We start from the raw sequence: 17511 nt of genomic DNA, 5'->3' as shown, positions 1-17511 counted from the left end.
CCATACTTCTGGTGCTGACATAGCTTTGGCAGACCTGATAGTCTGATGCAACTTCAGCCGATCAATCCTAATTCTACACATCAGTTCTAGCTCAAGGTTTCAAAACTACAGAGAGTAAATCCAATAGCCTAGTGAAGTCTAGGTGCATGTAAACAAACAGAAGCCAGGTGGAAACTATAATGGAAGAAGTTTTGATTCATCATAATACCCTCAAATATAAAATAGTTTAAGAAGTACTTAACATGAAATTTGTAGATTGAATGTGAAGACAACTATAAAAATTTACTAAGGGCCATAAAAGATGACTTGAATAAATGGAGAGACATAACATATTCCTGGGTGGGAAGACTCAACATTGTAAAAACACCACTTCTCAAATTAGTCTAAAAATTTAATGCAACTGCAATCATAATCTCAGTTATTTTCTGCTTAAAACCTAACAAAGTTATCTTCAAGTCCATCTGGAACAATAAATATGTGAGTATAGCAAAGAAGTTCTTGAAAATGGGGAAGGGAGGGTGAGGGATTGATCTACTAGATTTTAAAATGAACAATAAAGCTGAAATCAGATTAAACAGTGAAGACCAAATTTTCAGTGGTACAATAGAAAACCCAGAACATACATACACATATATGTATCTACAGACATGGGCATTATATTATAAATACATAGGTTATGGTTGAAGGGTGTTAGGACAAGTGGAAGGTATCTTCTAGGAAGATAAATCCTTGCTATATCCTGTACTACATATCAAAACAAATTCCAGTTGGATTCCAATGCAAAAACAAAACTACTAAAAGAAAGTATGCATTATCATTGATAAACACTTAGGCTTCCTATGCAAAAATTAATAAAATCTTGGGCTTTCTAAGCTGGAGATAAAATTAACCGCATGAAGTTGAAAATGTCCATACTATCCCTTTCCCTTACTAAACCAACAAAATATAACATATTTAAGAGATAAAATCACAAATTGGAGAATATTTATAGCTTACATGACAAAGGGTTAATTTTTTTAAATAAATAAAAAGCTCCTAAAATTCAAAGTGACAAATGTAAGCATCTCAGTAGGAAAAAGGACTAAGGGCAGAGACAGGTAGTTCACCAAAGGAGAAATATAAATTGCCAATGACATGTGACTAAAATGCTTTCCTCAGTACAAATATAATAAATATAAATCACAATGAAGTGGAAATTGATTATCATATTAGCAGGGATGAGTAAGATTTAGGGTGGTAAAGATGTGAGTAAATGAGCTCTCTTTCATTGTTTGTGGAAGTATAAACGGTTACAAATTTTCTGGAGGATAATTTGGGTGAATTTTCCAAGACATTAAAATGTTAGCCTTCTTATTAACCCAGCAATAGAAATTCAAACATCAATCTATAAGGATTACCATTGTAATCATATTAATAATATTGAAAACTATAAACCATCAGAGGGAGGGTGGAATAAATTATGGCAAGTTGATATGATATCATATTAGGCACCCATTAAATAATACAGAATAATAATGTCATGAAAAACAGTCACTATAAATTCTTGAGTGAAAAAAGCAAGTTACTGAAAATTTTAAAAGTATAATTACATTCATATATGCATGTATATATTTAATTAAGTGTATGTATATGCATATAATCAGATGTACTCAGACAAATATTAACAATAGTTATTAATAGGTAGTAAGAAAACAGGTAATTCTAATTTTATTTCTTTCTGTGTACTTATACTTCCTAAATTTTCTGTAATGTTTATGCATTACTTTGGTAGTAAGAAAAAATAAAAAAAATATGTTTCTAAAAACAGATGTACTTTGTTTAAAGCAACAGAAATCCCTTTTTCAAATGAAATCTTATGTGAAAACCCAATTCATGGAACCAATAAAAGGGATAGTGTAGGGGTGGCAAGCCTAGAGCCCTGCTCACCTGGTGGGCATCCTTGAGCACCACTTTGAAATGTCAGGGCTAGGGGAATTCTGCTGAGAAAAGAATGCATGCACACACCATCCTTAGGACCTACATGATGTGTTGTTCATGAAACCCAGACAGGCTCCATGATTGCTGGTTACCTCCATAGTTACTCATAAACTGTTTAATAGCTTATTCCACTTAGTTCTTTATATTCATTGCCATACATTCATTTGTTAAGCACTTTTTAAGAAGTTTTCTAGATTTTAGCTTTGCAATATCTAGTTTAGTTGTGGATTAGAACGAAAATGATTTTATCATTACCAGAAATACCTGTAGGTAATTATCATTTGGTGCCACTCCCTCAGATTTCACTGAAGGTTGATATGGGAGATGACTTCATGAAGAGTGTATCTCCATCTTCCCTAAGACTATTATTAAATATATTGCCCACTACAGTGTCCAAAGGTCCCTTATACAAGGATACGTGTGATAAATTCCCCTAAAATTTTAGTACCAGAAAAGAAGTTTGCCCATTTTTATAAATAAGTATGATTTCCTTCTATAGTGCTGTATTATTCCTATATAACTCATCATGTTTCCCTTTTGGCTTTGGCTGCCAGAAAGCTCAGAGCTATATTTATTGCCAAACCACAGCAACGAACAGCTGCCTAATTTTGCAGAAAAACTCTATCCCAAAGCACTTGAGTATTTACTCTCAACTAAATGGTCCCATGATACGCATGGCTCATGTTATGAGTTGCCTCAAATCCAATTTGGAAATAGGCAAAGATTAAATAATAAACAAACAAACAAACAAACAAACACATAAGTAATTTGGACTAAGCAGGCTTGGTATTGGCAGTAGAAAATGCTTACACCTAGAGTTTGGTTTGTATCAAATGCCTAATGGGCACATTGCTTAATCTGAAGTACTGCTCTGGAGTGAGCGTGCCCCTGGGTGCAGCCATGGACTTTTGGGTCTTTCTGCTATTGAGGTCCACATCTACATTCACCCATCCCATGATGCTTGCTCCCTAGAGGGGGTCTGCATGACATCCAATAAGGATATCAGGTTGTAAAGGGTGGCAAAAGAGCAAGGTACAGATAAACTAGCAATTTATACATGGACTGTAACCTTTAACTATTTAATAAAACAAGATCTTGCTGAAATGGACCAGGAAATAGAAAGACAATTTTCACACATAAAAATAAACAATTTTTAGGTATTGGGGTATGTTTATGTGTGTGTGTGTGTGTGTGTGTTTATTACAATCTTCAAAGGTAGACTAAAATATCAGGTGAATTGAGATACTTCTTTACCTTTCTACAAGGTCAAATATGTATTCTTATTGTTAACATTACTTACATTGTTTTACAAATGTTGAGTGCTGAAAAGGGCATAGAATCTGGAGGAAAGGAAGCCAAAATTATTTTGAATGGCTGATATCATTTTTTTACCTTCATTATTTCGTTTAAGGGACACTATTGTTCTTTTTCTCTGGAATGAATAAGCTCTTCAGCAACCTCCCTAATAACAAGGGAAGGGACTAACATAACAGACATTGTGTTGCAATGATTTAGATACAAGGGCCCCTAAGCCTGGACTCCGGTAATGTAGCCTTGATATAGTATGGCTTTCTGCATCAGCAACAGATGCCTTCAAAGCCTTTAGGAATAGCTTGACCCCTGTGACTCATCAGTAGGACAGGTTATCATTACAAGAAAGACGTGCCATGCTTTTCACAGGAGAGCCCAAACCAGTCTATGAGCAAGTGGGCCAGGCAGGCTCATGAGACCCCAAATATCTTCCTCCTCATGAGGGCTTGTCTGATAGTCCACAGACAGTTTCATTCAAGGCAGCAATGCTTGGTCTTCAAGAGCCCAGCTCTGGAATCAGATCTCCCACTTTTAAATCCCAGCTCCACCACTTACTGTTGGCTGAGTAACCTGGGTGTAGGCCCTAACTTTGAGTCTTTCTGTGAATTAATAAGAACGTCCATGAAAGGCGTTTAGCCAGCACTTGGCTCATGGTACACCTTCAATATATGTCAGCTTCTATTATTATTATTCAGATTTAAAGTACCACCTAACAACATGCAAATACCCAGAGAGGCATACCTTGTTACCAGCTAATACTTGGGGGGCAGGAGAGGCGAGTCTCACCACCTGAATGTCAATTAAGATGACAGTAGCCAAGAGCAAGGGATCCAGGATTGAAACCTGGGAGAAGCGGGGAACTAGGCCAAAGGAGAGAAACGACGTTGACATTTTGCTCAGAGCCACAGTGATTCTTCTACACGGAAAAGCACCCAATGGGTGCAGCTATCCAAGCGCAAATCCTTGCTGTTGCAGAAAGGCAATCTAATCGCTGAATCCAGATCACAGAATCCGTGGCCCTCGGGACATTAGGGACAGCCCCTTTCTCTATTAACTGCTCCACCACAGAGATTTTATATATAGACTTTCTATGATAAGAGATATTAGACTGTAGCGCCGCCACATTAGCTCTTTGTTTTTTGTATGCAAGTGTTCTCAACACTGATGTGTGTGGAAATGTGCACACCCCAGAGAGGCTTCCAACGGGCTTGCCATTAGCGGCCAACGGAAAACCACCACTCTTTTCTGCAAAGCAGCTGCGCGTCCCTTCGCACTCGGAGTAGACTTCCATTCGTAAAGTCATCCGTCACCTCTATAAATCAGCCATTTGTTGATTTTAACATCCCCTCCTGACCAGCAAGGAGAAAAGAGGAAATGCCATTTTGGAGACTTTCCGTTAAGCTGTTGCGTACAAAACGGATGAGGGATTTTTTTTTTTTTCCTCTCTTTTCTCCTCGGGGTACCCAGGAAAGGCTGATTCAGAAAGACCCGCTGGGTCGGGGAGGGGTCCTTCCGGGAGCGCCCACGCGGCCCGCACCCCCGCGTGCGCCCAGCAAACGCAGCACTGACCTGTCAGGCCGGCAGCCTCCGCAGACAGGAAGGCGCTCCAAGACAGGAGGAAAAACAGGCCGGTTTCCAGCAGAGGGAACTCACAGAGTTTGGTAAATTTGGTCAAGTGACAAAGACATGTTAAGGGAGACAACAAATGCCGGTACAGCTAAATCTCCTCCTTGACTGAGGAAAACGAAATCTGGTTGAGATCGTTTCGCAGTAAGAGAACTGATCTGCAGCGCTGACTGGGAGGCCATGCTTCTCACTGGGCCGGCTTGGAAGGCCAGCGTGCGTTCCACGCTTCGTGGGGAGCTGAACGCTCCAGTAAGAAGGCAAACCTGTGTTCACATTTCTAAAAAGGTGTCTTACTGAGGAAGAAGATAAAATCAGCTAACTGTGGGTCCAAAAGCTCTTGAATTTGGCCTTGGCCCTTGGGGCGTGCCCCTCAGGGGAGGGCAGCAGATCAGGGAAAACAAAGCCCTGGATAAGGAAGCAAGTGCGTCAGCACCCAAGGAGGCCACTGCTCCCTGGGGAGCGATAGTCTGTGGACAGATCACCTTAAAGACTCCTCTCTCGGGGATGGGAGTTGGATCAGGAGGAACATTCATGTTCAGTGGTAGGGAAGTTACCCATGCCATCTTAGTAGAAGTAGGATAGAGGAAAAGGTGTATTATTTCTAGGTCAGGCAAGCAGCCCTTTGGCAGGCAATGGTTCATTTTGGCTGGGATGACACTTGGTCAGTAGCCTATAAATTGCACATAGAGCAAGGGCAGAGTGATCCAAATCATGCAGAGCATGGGTTATGGGAAGATGATTAGGAATTTGTGATGGATGGAAAAGGGTTACATTGCAACTGTGCCCACACTTAGGCAAAAAAATGCCCTGACAAGTAAGGAGATGTTATGTTGCATTTTTATGCTTCAGGACAAAATCTAAAGAGATTCTACTTAATGTAGATGTTTAGCAGTAGGGCAGGGAAGCAAAAAGCATGACCCCTGGAGTGGAAGATCAAGGTCTGAGTCTTGGCTCTGCTAGTCACTGGCTGTGTGATTTCAGAGCAATATATCAACCTCTCTGAGCCTCATTTCTATCCTATGTGAATTGTCAATGAGAATAATACCTCCTCTCTCAAGTGTGGAGAGTAAAATGAGATGAAGTATGTTTTAAATGTTTTGCAAAATTATAGAAAGCACAAAATGCCAAGAAGAGGCAGAATGATATCATGGTTGGGAATATAGCCTCTGGAAGCCAACTCTACTTCAATGTATCAGCTGCAACGTGTCCCCTGACCACTTTGTGCCTTGGCTTCCCTGTCTGAAAGTGAAGAAAATCATGTAACCTACCTCCTAGGTATATAAACCAGTTATTATGTGTTAAGCACTCAAAAGAGTGCCAGATATGCAACAAGGAATATATATGTTTTTCTATCAGTGTGACTTAAATTAATTTGTTTTGTAATACATCTTTCCCAGATGTAGATTCAGTAAGCGTCTGGAAACAATTCTTTATCTGGAAGAAAACACAGGATGCCCTTTGACCCTTTCAGCATTCCCTCTTATTACTTGGAGGGCAGGCTTTTTGTTTTTAGTGGGGTCTGTTCCTCTGAATTCCCTCTTCTACTTTGTTGTGGAGAAGGCTTAGACCACTTTGAGTAACAGGATATCAAGTGGACATAGGACATTTGTCTCTTTCAACCTTCGCCAGAAAGCAGTTTAGTTCTGGGTCAAGACCCAAGCTTGCCTAGAGCCCAGGGGCCTATACCCTGAGGAGCATCACCTCATTATGGACAAGGTATCAAGGCTCATCATGGTGGAGGGAATGACTGTGCACCTGTCTCCTTTGCAGCCTGAGTTTGGGAGAGGCAAGGCCATCAGGTGCTGTATGACAGATCCATCCCCTGAAACTGAGCCGCTGTCTCTTCTCTCTCTCCACCATTTTTTTCCAGATCTGATCCAATCCCATGGCAGACTTCTAATCTCCAGGAATTTTTTCCCTTTCCTTGCCAACTTGTTTAATTGTGTGTCCATACCTTCCCTTCATATGAAGCAGAAAAGAGTTCCAATTTCAGTTTTTTCACCTAGTGCAGGCTCTGGAGCCAGAAAGTGTGGATTTAAATCCCAGCCCTGAAATGTCTCAGCTGTATGGCTTTAGACAAGTTGTTTAACCTTTATGTGTCAGTTTCTTTAGCTGTAAAACTGAGATAATAACAGTATCTTCCTCCCAGTGTTTTTATAAAAGCTATATGAGAAAATCCATTAGCAAAATGCTAATGACAATGGCTGGCAAATGGTAAAGTTCTCAACGAATGTTACAGTAATAATAATTGTGTTGGCTATTACTAATATGTGACCCAGAGTAGCTACTTAACCTCCTTGAGCCTCAGTTTCCTCATGTGTAGAGTGAGGATAATAATAGCTTATCTTACAGGGTTGATTCAAATGAGGAGATACATACAAAGGCCGTGGCACATGCGAAATGTTGCTATCATCATTACCATTACTTATGCAAAACAACGTGTGGCTTCCATCATAATTCCACTTAATAATCAAGAGGCAATAGGGATCAGTGATCAAAAGTATGGTCTGTCTCTTGGTTTCAATCTCTGGGTTTGAATTTTGGCTTTAATACTTACAAGCTATATGATGCTAGGTAATACCCTACCCTTTCTAAGCTTCAGTATCCAACAAAAATAATATCTGTGTGATATGGTCATTGTGAGGGTGAATGAAGTATAGCGTGTAAAACAAATAGAGGCCTGTGTATCGTAAGTACTGATATTAATCATTAGATTATTAATCGTTATTTTTATTAGAGATCAGCCCTACCTTTTCTGAATTACTTTATTTCTTTGTCAAAGGAGTTGACATTCTCTAGGGTTTCCAGGACAAAATTCTGGAGTGGTCTTTGAGTCTCTCCTCTTCTAATCCTATTCTAGTCCTAGAAATTCTTCTAAACATTAGACTCCTTCTTGATATTTCTTTCACAGTTCATCATCACAGTTTCTCTTGATTCTAATCCTTTTCTGACTCATCCTATGAACCAGTTCTTCATTTATTGTTTAAAAACAGGACTTTCAGTATGTCACTCTCCTGAGCAGAAACCTTTGGTAGCTAATTGCAGACTACAGACAGAAGCTCAGATTCCTTTGAATTACACTCCAAGATATTCCACAGGGTGAGTCCAACCCACCTGTGTCTCCTCATCTTCTACTGCTCACCAAACCGAGACTTCTGGTCCTCTCAGTCCCATCCTTACACTTCAATGAATGCTGGTTTTCTCCTGAATCACTAATCATATAGCCTTTGTCTATATCCTACCTATATTTCAGGCCAAGCCTACATTCCTCTCTGCATGTAAATATTACTTTTCAAATTATTTTTCAGAATTATAGTCTGGTCAAGAGTCTATCAGACTATTTCAGAAACAATGGACTCATCCACATTTGAATTTTTAGAGTCCTAATAAGTTGGCTGTAGTTTTGGCACCCACCTTCTATACAACTCTTATTGTAGAGCTTGTCTTTCCAAGTTTGTTACTAATTGAAGGCGGAGTCCATATTTTATTCATCTTCCGACTCATGTTAGAAACCCTTAGTAGAACCTAGTGTTTTAGCAGCCGCTCAGTGAATAGAGATTCACTGGGTCAGTCCCCATGAAAAAGTACCCAACGTTTTGCTTTCTTTGCTAGATCCCTGACACATCTTGCACCCTTCTTCTTTCTCTTTTCCCCAAGGTTTTTGATCCTTGATCCTTTGTTCTGCCTCTTTTTATGGCCTCTATTGAGCCCTCACACTTGACATTGGTTTTCTGGCTTTCTTCCTCAACTCTGACTTACTTTTGCCCCATCCAACTGCTCTGACTGAACAGCTCACTAGACCAGCTTCATTCCCTGGCCCAAATTCTCTAGGAACTCTGCCCATTCTCCCACTGCACTACTGCAAAAGAGGGAATGAGATGACACAACTGTCCAGATATGGCAAACATGTCATTTCTACCCTGCTTGCCCATCCCCTTCTGTAAAATTGCTAAAGATGTTTGTTTAAACCCACAGTGATTTTTTGGCTTGGCCAGTCCTGTGAGCTAGTGATTGCAAGAAGTTTGAAAAGGAAGAAGAGAATACCCAGTTAATCACTCCCAGTCAATCCTGTCTTGTCCTTGACCTTGGATCTTCAGTTCTTCCTCTTGACCCGAATACAGCCAATCCTGATGTCCCATGCCCACCTATTTTCCTACATGGCAGTTTTTTAAGACTGTTGCTATCTTGGCATCAGACAGTATCAGTAGTGCTAGAACAGGCCTTGGACAAGAAAAGATCCTCGTCCCCTCTGCCACTGGTACCAATCTATGCCTCATAGATTGGGAACAAAGATGGCTCCAGGGGCATTGTATCATATTTGAACTAGACTGTCTAGCCATTTCTTGCTCGGCCTGGAGGTTGTCCATCCTCAGAAATAGTCCAGGCATAGCGCTCAATAGTCCCCAGCTTTCCACACACACGTTCAAAGGATATCAGCGCGGTGACAACAGCGTACGCAGACCCCATTGCAAACGAGCTGGCGAAGATCCCCAGGAAATTCCCCACGGACTGGAAGAATGCTGCAGCATCAAATGTATTTGGATTCTCCTTGGGGCTGTACATGGATATCGAACTGGAAAGAAAAGAGGGTGAAGGTTAGTCAGTGACTTCTTATAGCCCAAATACCAGAAGTCAGAAGTTAGCAGCCACTTCTGGGGAGGGTACCTTGTCCTGTGAGGTTAGGTGCTGGTTGGAAGAGGTCAGGAGAAACAGATGAGGACAGGGAGAGGCAGAGAAAGTAGAGAGCTTTCCCTTTCCTTACAGCCCAATCCCATGGTATCCATATATTGCTGCCAGTCAGTAAACATTTTTATATTGGAAGGGTCATAAAGAATATTGTTTCTGAGCAAACTAGGCATTAAAACATGGTAGGTATATAAGGAATCTGCTGAGGAGATAGATAACTGTGAATTATTTAGTGGCCATATGTCTTCAGTGCTGTTATATATTCACAAATGCTCCTGATAAAAAGTGCACTTTTATGGCCTGTGCACAAATGGGCAATACAAATCACAGCATGCACAAAATATTCTGCTGTGATCTTGTAATAAACCACAAAGCATTCCACCTCTCCAGTGTAACCCTTCAGAAACAGAGCCCAGAGGATGCTTAGAGCATCACAGTATTAACCCCTGGGGAGAGACAAAAACCCTCATTTTCCCACCAAAACAAATGGCAGCAGCTGCTCGAGGTCATGTTTTATACCCCAATTCTGGTGGTTGCCAACAGATTTATTTCCATAGAGAAAAATCAATCCACCAATAGGCAGCCTGTTCACTTAAATATTTTTGAGGACACCACATTTGTTATTTTTTTTTAACCAGGGCCTCAAGTCCCAGAAGGACAAGGTGCGTCCTATTTTAAGAAATACGAACTCCATATTGTAGCATTAAAATGAACAGATGTGCTAGAACCAGTAGCTTTGGGGAGATAAATGAAGTAACATTTCATTTTTTTAAATAGTTTTTCTTTTAATTATGAGGCCTTTAAAACTAATCAGGAAAATCAAGAGTTTTGTAATAGGTTCTGGAAGGGACTTTGTAGCAGTATAGAGAGCAAAAAGTACACTAGACACACTGACTTGAGATTAGATTGGATTTTACAGAGATCTAACTGAATCTTTTATGGTTTGGATGATTAGAGCATGTTAACTCTGATTTGACTTTCTGTATCTAGAGACTAGTTAAGGGGGTGGGGAAGGGGGATTCCAGTTTTTCTACAGGAAGATGTGTGCTTAAAAAAGTAGTTTTAAATGTTCTTAGTTTTTCCCTGGATGTCTTTAAACCCCTAAAGTAGGCCAAACACTTCTACTTTGATCATGTAATTGGATAAGGAAGATGAATGTGGATCTCAAATGGAGCCCTTGAAATGTATGTGAGAAAAGGATTGCCTTTGAAGTGTTTTCTCTTAGTAAAGTGTTGTGTCTTGCAGAAAAAAAAATTGAAAAGCAAACCCATATTTAGATCCTTTGTATCTGACAATCCTGAGAATGGGTGTATAACCCCACGGCCATTAGGAAACTTGGTGGCCAACACTGAAAAGCTTGATGTGTAAGTTAACATTCACCAGCACATTTCTTCATTCCAGTGAAGGAACATAGTGATGAGAAAACATTCTATTTGCATTCTGCTTTTCCAAACAAAGAGTTTTGCATTGTAACACAGCTCTGTGAATAATTCTGTTAATTCCTGAGGCTACCAATAGATCTGATCCATAGAACAGGTACCTCTTCATCCCCATCTCCACCTCCACACTCCAGAAATTATTTTCTCTGTCCTTATACTTCTTGACCTTGGAGTACCATCATCACATCATTTGGCCATAGCAACATGTAATGTTACTTCCATTATTAATGTAATGTTTTTCTTTAAATCAACTCATTTTTATTCAAATGCAAGAGCTTTTATTAAAGAATATTTATGAAGTCATGGGTTTGATGTGCTAATTTTCTTTCTTCTTAATACCCATGAGACTATGTAACTATTACATTTGATGAAAAGTTCACCTGTGTGTCACCTACAATCATCTGGGTAACCGCACTGATTCTCAGCCTGCATTCTGGGAGTCATTCTCTTCCTGGGCTCTGATCCCCACCCAGTAGGGTACAGGCAAACTTCATATACTTCTTCCCTGTGATGCTGGATTTAACTTAAGGGGAAAGCTTAACTTCCCTTGACTTATGAAGACTTGTCTCTTGAATGTGCTGCCCCTTAAGCTTCCTAGGATGTATGCACTGGATGCCCACTAAGGGTCTGGTGGTGCATTAAGTGTAGGGTGTTGGGGGCAGGCAGGAAAGGGCATAGAGAAGAGAAGCAGAATTTGAGTAAATAAACATTTTACTGAACATATACAAGGCGTATCTAGGCACAGGGGCCTGAGATGTAGATGACGACTAGCTCCAGTCATGGAGTTAAGTGTGATTTTTTTGAGAGATATGTAACATTTAGTGGTACAAATGAGGCAAGAGTCACTACCTTAGATGAAAGGAGATGGCATTTGAGCAAGGAAGCAAGTCAACAGACAGTGATGGGAAGAGGGTACTTCAGGCAGTAGAAAGAGTGTGAGCAAAGGGAAGAAGGCAGATGAGTCGAGGACACTTCAAAGCAGAGCTATATAGTTATGGCTGGAACACAGGGACCATGTATGTGGGTACCTATGGAGGTAGAGATAGGTAGATGGCGTCACTCAGCTTTAAATTCCATGTGAAACATATACAAAAGTCCTCACATTTACATATCATTTTGTCCCCTTTAGGCCTGCATTATAACTTCATTTGATCCTATAACATTTCTGCCAGGTAAACAGGGCAGGTATTTTTATCCCTCCTTTTCTTTTTTTTTTTTTTTTTTTGACAAGTGATAGAAGCTTTTACTTTAATATTGTAATAAAAGTAATTTTTTTTTAATTCTTATGTTAATCCCCATACATTACATCATTAGTTTTAGATGAAGTGTTCCATGATTCATTGTTATCCCTCCTTTTCTTTCTTCTTTTTTTTTTAAAATAAAACAAAGAAACTAAGGGTCAGAGAAATTAAGATCATAGAGCTATGGAGTTCAAAATGCAGATTTTTCGCTTCTTCCTTCAAAAATTGATCTTGTTGGGAGGAAAACAGGAAAAACAGGAACCCAAATCAGGATAGCTGAGTGCTGCACCAATTGTAAATGTAGAAGTTCAGGTACCAGAACCTTTAATTTCATCCCTGGATGGACCATGGGCAACACCTTCTTGTGTGCAAGGATAGAGCAGATTGCACTGTATGGGACAACAGCACCCTCTTCCCCACCTCACTAGACTGCGAGACTCGGGGCTTCTCATGGGAATCAGCTTTCAGGCCTGGATCCTGGACCTGAGCTTTGCTGGGCCTGGCCTGGGTCTTGTTCTTCTTCATATGACCAGGACACAGACTGGTGCCTGGCACGTGGCAGGCCAAATAAAGATGAATGAAATAAAGGCAGGATGACTGGAAAGTAGAAAGGAAAGAAAGAAGAAATACAGGAAAGAAGGAGGTCTGCAAAAGCTAGGCTTGAAATGAATCATCATCTACAAGATTTCCTTTATTAAGCAATGACTTTATATATTTACATTGTGGGTACTTTTAAGTTCATCAACCCAAACTGAAGGTGACACTTGAGACAACTTGAGCTTCAGAGATCTGACCCTTATTGGCTCTATGGCCTTGGGCAAGTTATTTCATCATGCTCAGACTCAGTCTCAAAGTCTGTAAAATAGAAATATTAATAGTACTTATCTCCCAGAAATGCATGAGGATATGAGGTACATTTAAAACCTGTATATTTATCTTGTAGACTTTAGGGCCATCCACTGAGTACTGATTATGTGCATGAAAAATAAACACTCACTGAATGCTGATAATCATCACCACCATCATCATCATTCTGCTAAGAACTTCCATAAACCTCACAATGACAGAGAACAGAGTGCTGTGGCTGAGCCAGGCCCCAGCTCCAACTACACAGAGATGGGGTGTGGCTCTCCTCCTGGCATACCAGGCTTCCAGGTTGCTGCAAGGAACTAGTCACTTTTGCATGGGAACAGAAGGATCTCCTGGGAGGACATGGTCATTGAAGTGAGGCTAAAATCTGTTCTGTTTATTGCAAAGCTCTTCACTCCATGGATCCACAAAGAAAGGAGCATCCTTGGCAGTCTGGGTAGGAATCTGTCTCAGGACAAGAACAGGCAAGGAGACTGAGCTTGTGTTGCTTCACCCCTAGTTAAGCGGCTCACCCCTCCTGGATATTCTGTAGGCAAAGCCCTCTGGCTTCAGGTGAGGAGTGAGGTAAAGAGAGCAGGTAAAGAAAAGTCAGGCAGGTTGCATCTCTCCTGACTGCCAGGATTTTAGGAAGCTGTTCTTCTGGGCTCTAAATCCTGGTGAAGGAGGTACCTCTTTGGGCTCTGGTTTTCAGCTACAACACTAAGCCTATGGATTGTAGGGCAACAGCTGCAGAGGGTGCTTTCTGGAAACAAACAAGGGTTTGGGTAGCATATGTAGAGCTTTCCAACTTCACCCCAAGAGAGGAAGAAATGGCTGTTCCAGCAGTTGCAGCCCTTTGGACTTAAAAAGAAAATATTTCCTCCCCTGCACTGAGGGACATGCTTGGACCATTCGTGTATGCAAACATTGGAAGGGAGAGAGGAGAAGAAGAAGAATTAAACTTTCTGCTAACCTGTCTGGTGCTTGTTCTCTGGGGCACTACTCTGAAGAGGCATTGTTTATAACACAAGCTGGTGAAGATAGATCTACAATCCCCATATTTCTGGAAAGAATATTTGGGTTAGATGAAACCAATATCCTTGAAAGTGCTATGAGCAGAAATACATAGTGGTGTTTAAATATTCATCTCATAAATTGGAAATAAGTCCAGGTTATTGATTCATTCTATTCAGGAAAAGATTACTCAGCAAAAACAAGTTTGATGATAGTATATTGTATCTGTTCTCAGAAATAAATGTGTGCAGCATCTTTTATTCAAAAATTTTGAAATGGATGAAATATCCCAATTCCTTTGATGAAAGCAACATGAATAAGGATCATGTTGCTCACTGTACCATTTAAGATTCACAGACAGGATCGCAACTCTGGTGTTTCTCAACATCCCATTATTTAATCTTTACGATGTTCCTTCAGGGAAGTCACTTGGCAGCTTAGGTAGTATTGAGAGCATAGAATCTGAGTCTGGGATCTGGATTCAAATCTCAGTTCTGCCACTTACTGCCTGTGTGACCTTGAGCAAGTTACTTAATTTATATGCACCTTAGGTTCCTATAAAATGAGGATGATAACAATAGTAACCATCACATAAGTTGCTACAAGAATTCAATGAATTAATGTTTATAAAGCACTTGAAATGGCACCTGTAACATAGTAAGAATTAGACGAGCATTTCTTAAGTACATCATCCTTCTTCAAATAACCCATTCTTCCCACTGCTCCTCCTCCTTCCTTTCTCTCTCTTTTGAACAGACAGTTTGGTTTACTTCTAAAACAAGTATCTCAAACTAGATATCCAATCAGCACCTCAACTGAAACAGAACTGAGATGTCATCACCAATCTCTCTTACACCTGACTGGACTGGTCCCTGTTCTAGGGTCACGGAGTGTCAGGGACCATTTGATCTTACAAATTGTTTTTTGTGGAATGGTGTATGACACCTATGCTCAATAAATACTAGTGATGAAGAAGAAGAAGGAGAGAGCAAGAAGAAGAAAAGGAGGAAGAGAAGAAGGTATTGCAATTATGCTGGAAGTGAAAATGATATAATGCAGGGAAAGTGTTCTCTAAATGGTACCACCATTTCTGCCACCAATGCCATCCCCTCCATGACTCATGACTCTGACCTTCTTCCCATTTTGGATCCTACCCAGTCTTCTCTCTCCTGGTTCTTACAGTCTTTCTCAAGATCACCTGGTTTCTAACACCATCCACTTTGTTATTTTTCACTGCTACTGCTAAAATATTTTGCCTCACACTTACTCACTTAAACTACCCAACAACATCCTGCTCCTGGGCAGCTCTTCTTTCATTGGCCCTCCCAGCTCCCACAGTCTACTCTCTGTCCTGGGTGCCTGACTGGGACATCCTGCTTCTCCAACGCCCCAGTATAGTCTCAATTCTTTTGTTAACAAGAAATCAATGTCACTCAAAAACTTTCAAAAGGAAAATATTAAGCAAACATATCATTTCCCTTTCAGAATATTTGTTAATGTAATCATTAAAGAAAAAAATGATAAAATGACTACTACAGCCAAAGATCTACAAAAGGACCTACCATTTTCTCTACCAAATCTTTAACCCCTAGCAAAAAATTTCTAACTGCTGACACCAGTTTATTATAGAATTCCTGATTAGTTGGGATATATATATGAAGTAGTTTATTTTTTTCCCCAATTACTGCTTCCAGCTGTACTACATCAAATCCTTCTTTGTGTGGGTAGGTAGTTCCATTAATGATGTCTTAACCAAATTCCATTATTCAATTCCTTTTATTTATTAAGATTTGGTACAGTCTAGCTTAAAACCTAAATCTTCAAAGTGGGATTCTTCTTCGCCCTGCAGAATATTCTAGAGCAGCAGGCAGGATGACTTGGAAGGGAGGAGAGGCAGAAGAGGTGTTCCTCTAACACACTTCTGGGTACCAGTGTCCCCTGGTGTTGGAGGCACAGAGGAGGGATGGGGCACCAAGGTTGTTCCTGCTCAATCCCTCTCTTAGAGACCTCTGCTGACATGGTAGCACCTGTATTTTGCTGAGAATCCCCTCACAGGAACCACTCAATCTTCTATCTGCCCTGCCAGCTATGTACATTTCCAGCCCTTTGCTATGGCTTGGATCTGGGGCCATTTGGGCAGTGTCGTGGCTCTCATCCTTCTTTTGACCTCCAATCCCCTTTATTGGGCCATGGACCACTGTGCCAGGTGGGTTCACCTTGGCCACTTCCTAAACACACCAAACCAGGGAGCTATCAGGTCCTGCTGACACAGACCATTCCAGCTGATTCCTTTTAGAGATCTCTAGGCCAGTCCCCATGTTCTTGTGTACTCCCACTCCAAGAAACCACATCCAAGAACTTCCTTCCTTTACTCTGTTTTGAGAGGGCCTTAGCCCCTCCATAGTTTTCTCCACTGGGGAATGAGCTGGCAAGGCCTCTTCTTGCAGGTAGCCTTAGCCTATTGGGTGATTCCTTTCAGTGGAGTCCCTTCCACTTGACTTAGGATAGAGGAAGCACCCCGATGGACAGAGGGAACAGCTTCACACCTCAAACACTGTAGTCTCTCCAAGGATGACCCCATCCTTCCCCACCCCTTTTATATACCAATTTGAGGCAAAAAAGATGGTGGGGAGGTTGAAGGAAATGAGGCTAATTCTGTTGCCAATTAAGCTAGTTGGGAGGTGTGGCCTTAACTGCTGGGGAAAGCTGCTGCTCTTTTTAGCCTGGAGCCATTTATCAGCCTTTGTTTGCAGCTTTGCTCCTTAAACCCAAGTTGGCAAACAGGAAAAGGCCCACAGGATGACACAGCTTGTGACCTTTACATCAGGGTGCTTCTAGCTTTTTCTTCCTATCTAGAATTGCTTTGTCTTTCTGCTCTTAAAGATACATTTTTAAGGAGAAACACAACACAGAGGGGCAATGAAAATTTGTAAAAGCTCCTCTGTTTAGTTGGCCCTGAGTGTCACAGGTAAGAAACAAAGTAGAAGAAAACTAATTACAGTACTATTTTGTGTTTAAAATTTTTTGGTCCTTAAAAAAAAATAAGTAAATAAATAAAAAATAAAACAAGTGGATCCTTATCTATTATTTATCTTTTAATAACTGTACCAACCTGCCCTTTCTCAAGAAGTTGCTTAATTATGAATAAGGAATTGATTTTTATGGGGCCAAGAATTGTGTGTACACATTGGAATTCATTCTGGCATCTGCCTGCCCATTATTCTGGCTTATGTTCTGCCAAAGGCCAATGAAGCTCTGTCAAGAGGACCCGCTGTAAAACATAATGACTTCAGGAATTGGGGGCATTCCAGGCACCCTGGGAGGTTAGAAGAGCTGCCTCTTAATAATAAGAGGTTCTGGCCAGAGGT

General features: G+C 40.6%; 2 protein-coding genes across 3 annotated transcripts in view; one reads left to right on the top strand and one right to left on the bottom strand.

The window, feature by feature from the left end:
- LOC145722834 (sodium/hydrogen exchanger 9-like) overlaps positions 1–9483 on the bottom strand; it is a 51034-nt gene extending 41551 nt beyond the window's left edge. For both annotated transcript variants that reach the window (XM_081827481.1, XM_081827477.1), the window contains exons 1-2: positions 9344–9483; positions 4858–4958 (exon numbers count right to left, since the gene is read on the bottom strand). In XM_081827481.1, the coding sequence (XP_081683607.1) occupies positions 4858–4958; positions 9344–9477 (235 nt within the window). In that variant the 5' untranslated portion in view covers positions 9478–9483. The remainder of the gene's footprint in view (positions 1–4857; positions 4959–9343) is intronic.
- Positions 1–17511, top strand: part of SLC9A9 (solute carrier family 9 member A9) — a 510696-nt gene that overhangs the window by 226834 nt on the left and 266351 nt on the right. The window lies entirely within an intron of this gene.

The sequence above is a fragment of the Leptonychotes weddellii genome, chromosome 1, assembly GCF_054177405.1.
Source record: "Leptonychotes weddellii isolate Sample4059 chromosome 1, ASM5417740v2, whole genome shotgun sequence".
Classification (NCBI taxonomy): Eukaryota; Metazoa; Chordata; class Mammalia; order Carnivora; family Phocidae; genus Leptonychotes; species Leptonychotes weddellii.
Note: the sequence above shows the minus strand (reverse complement) of the source record. Positions and strands in the feature narration are given on the sequence as shown.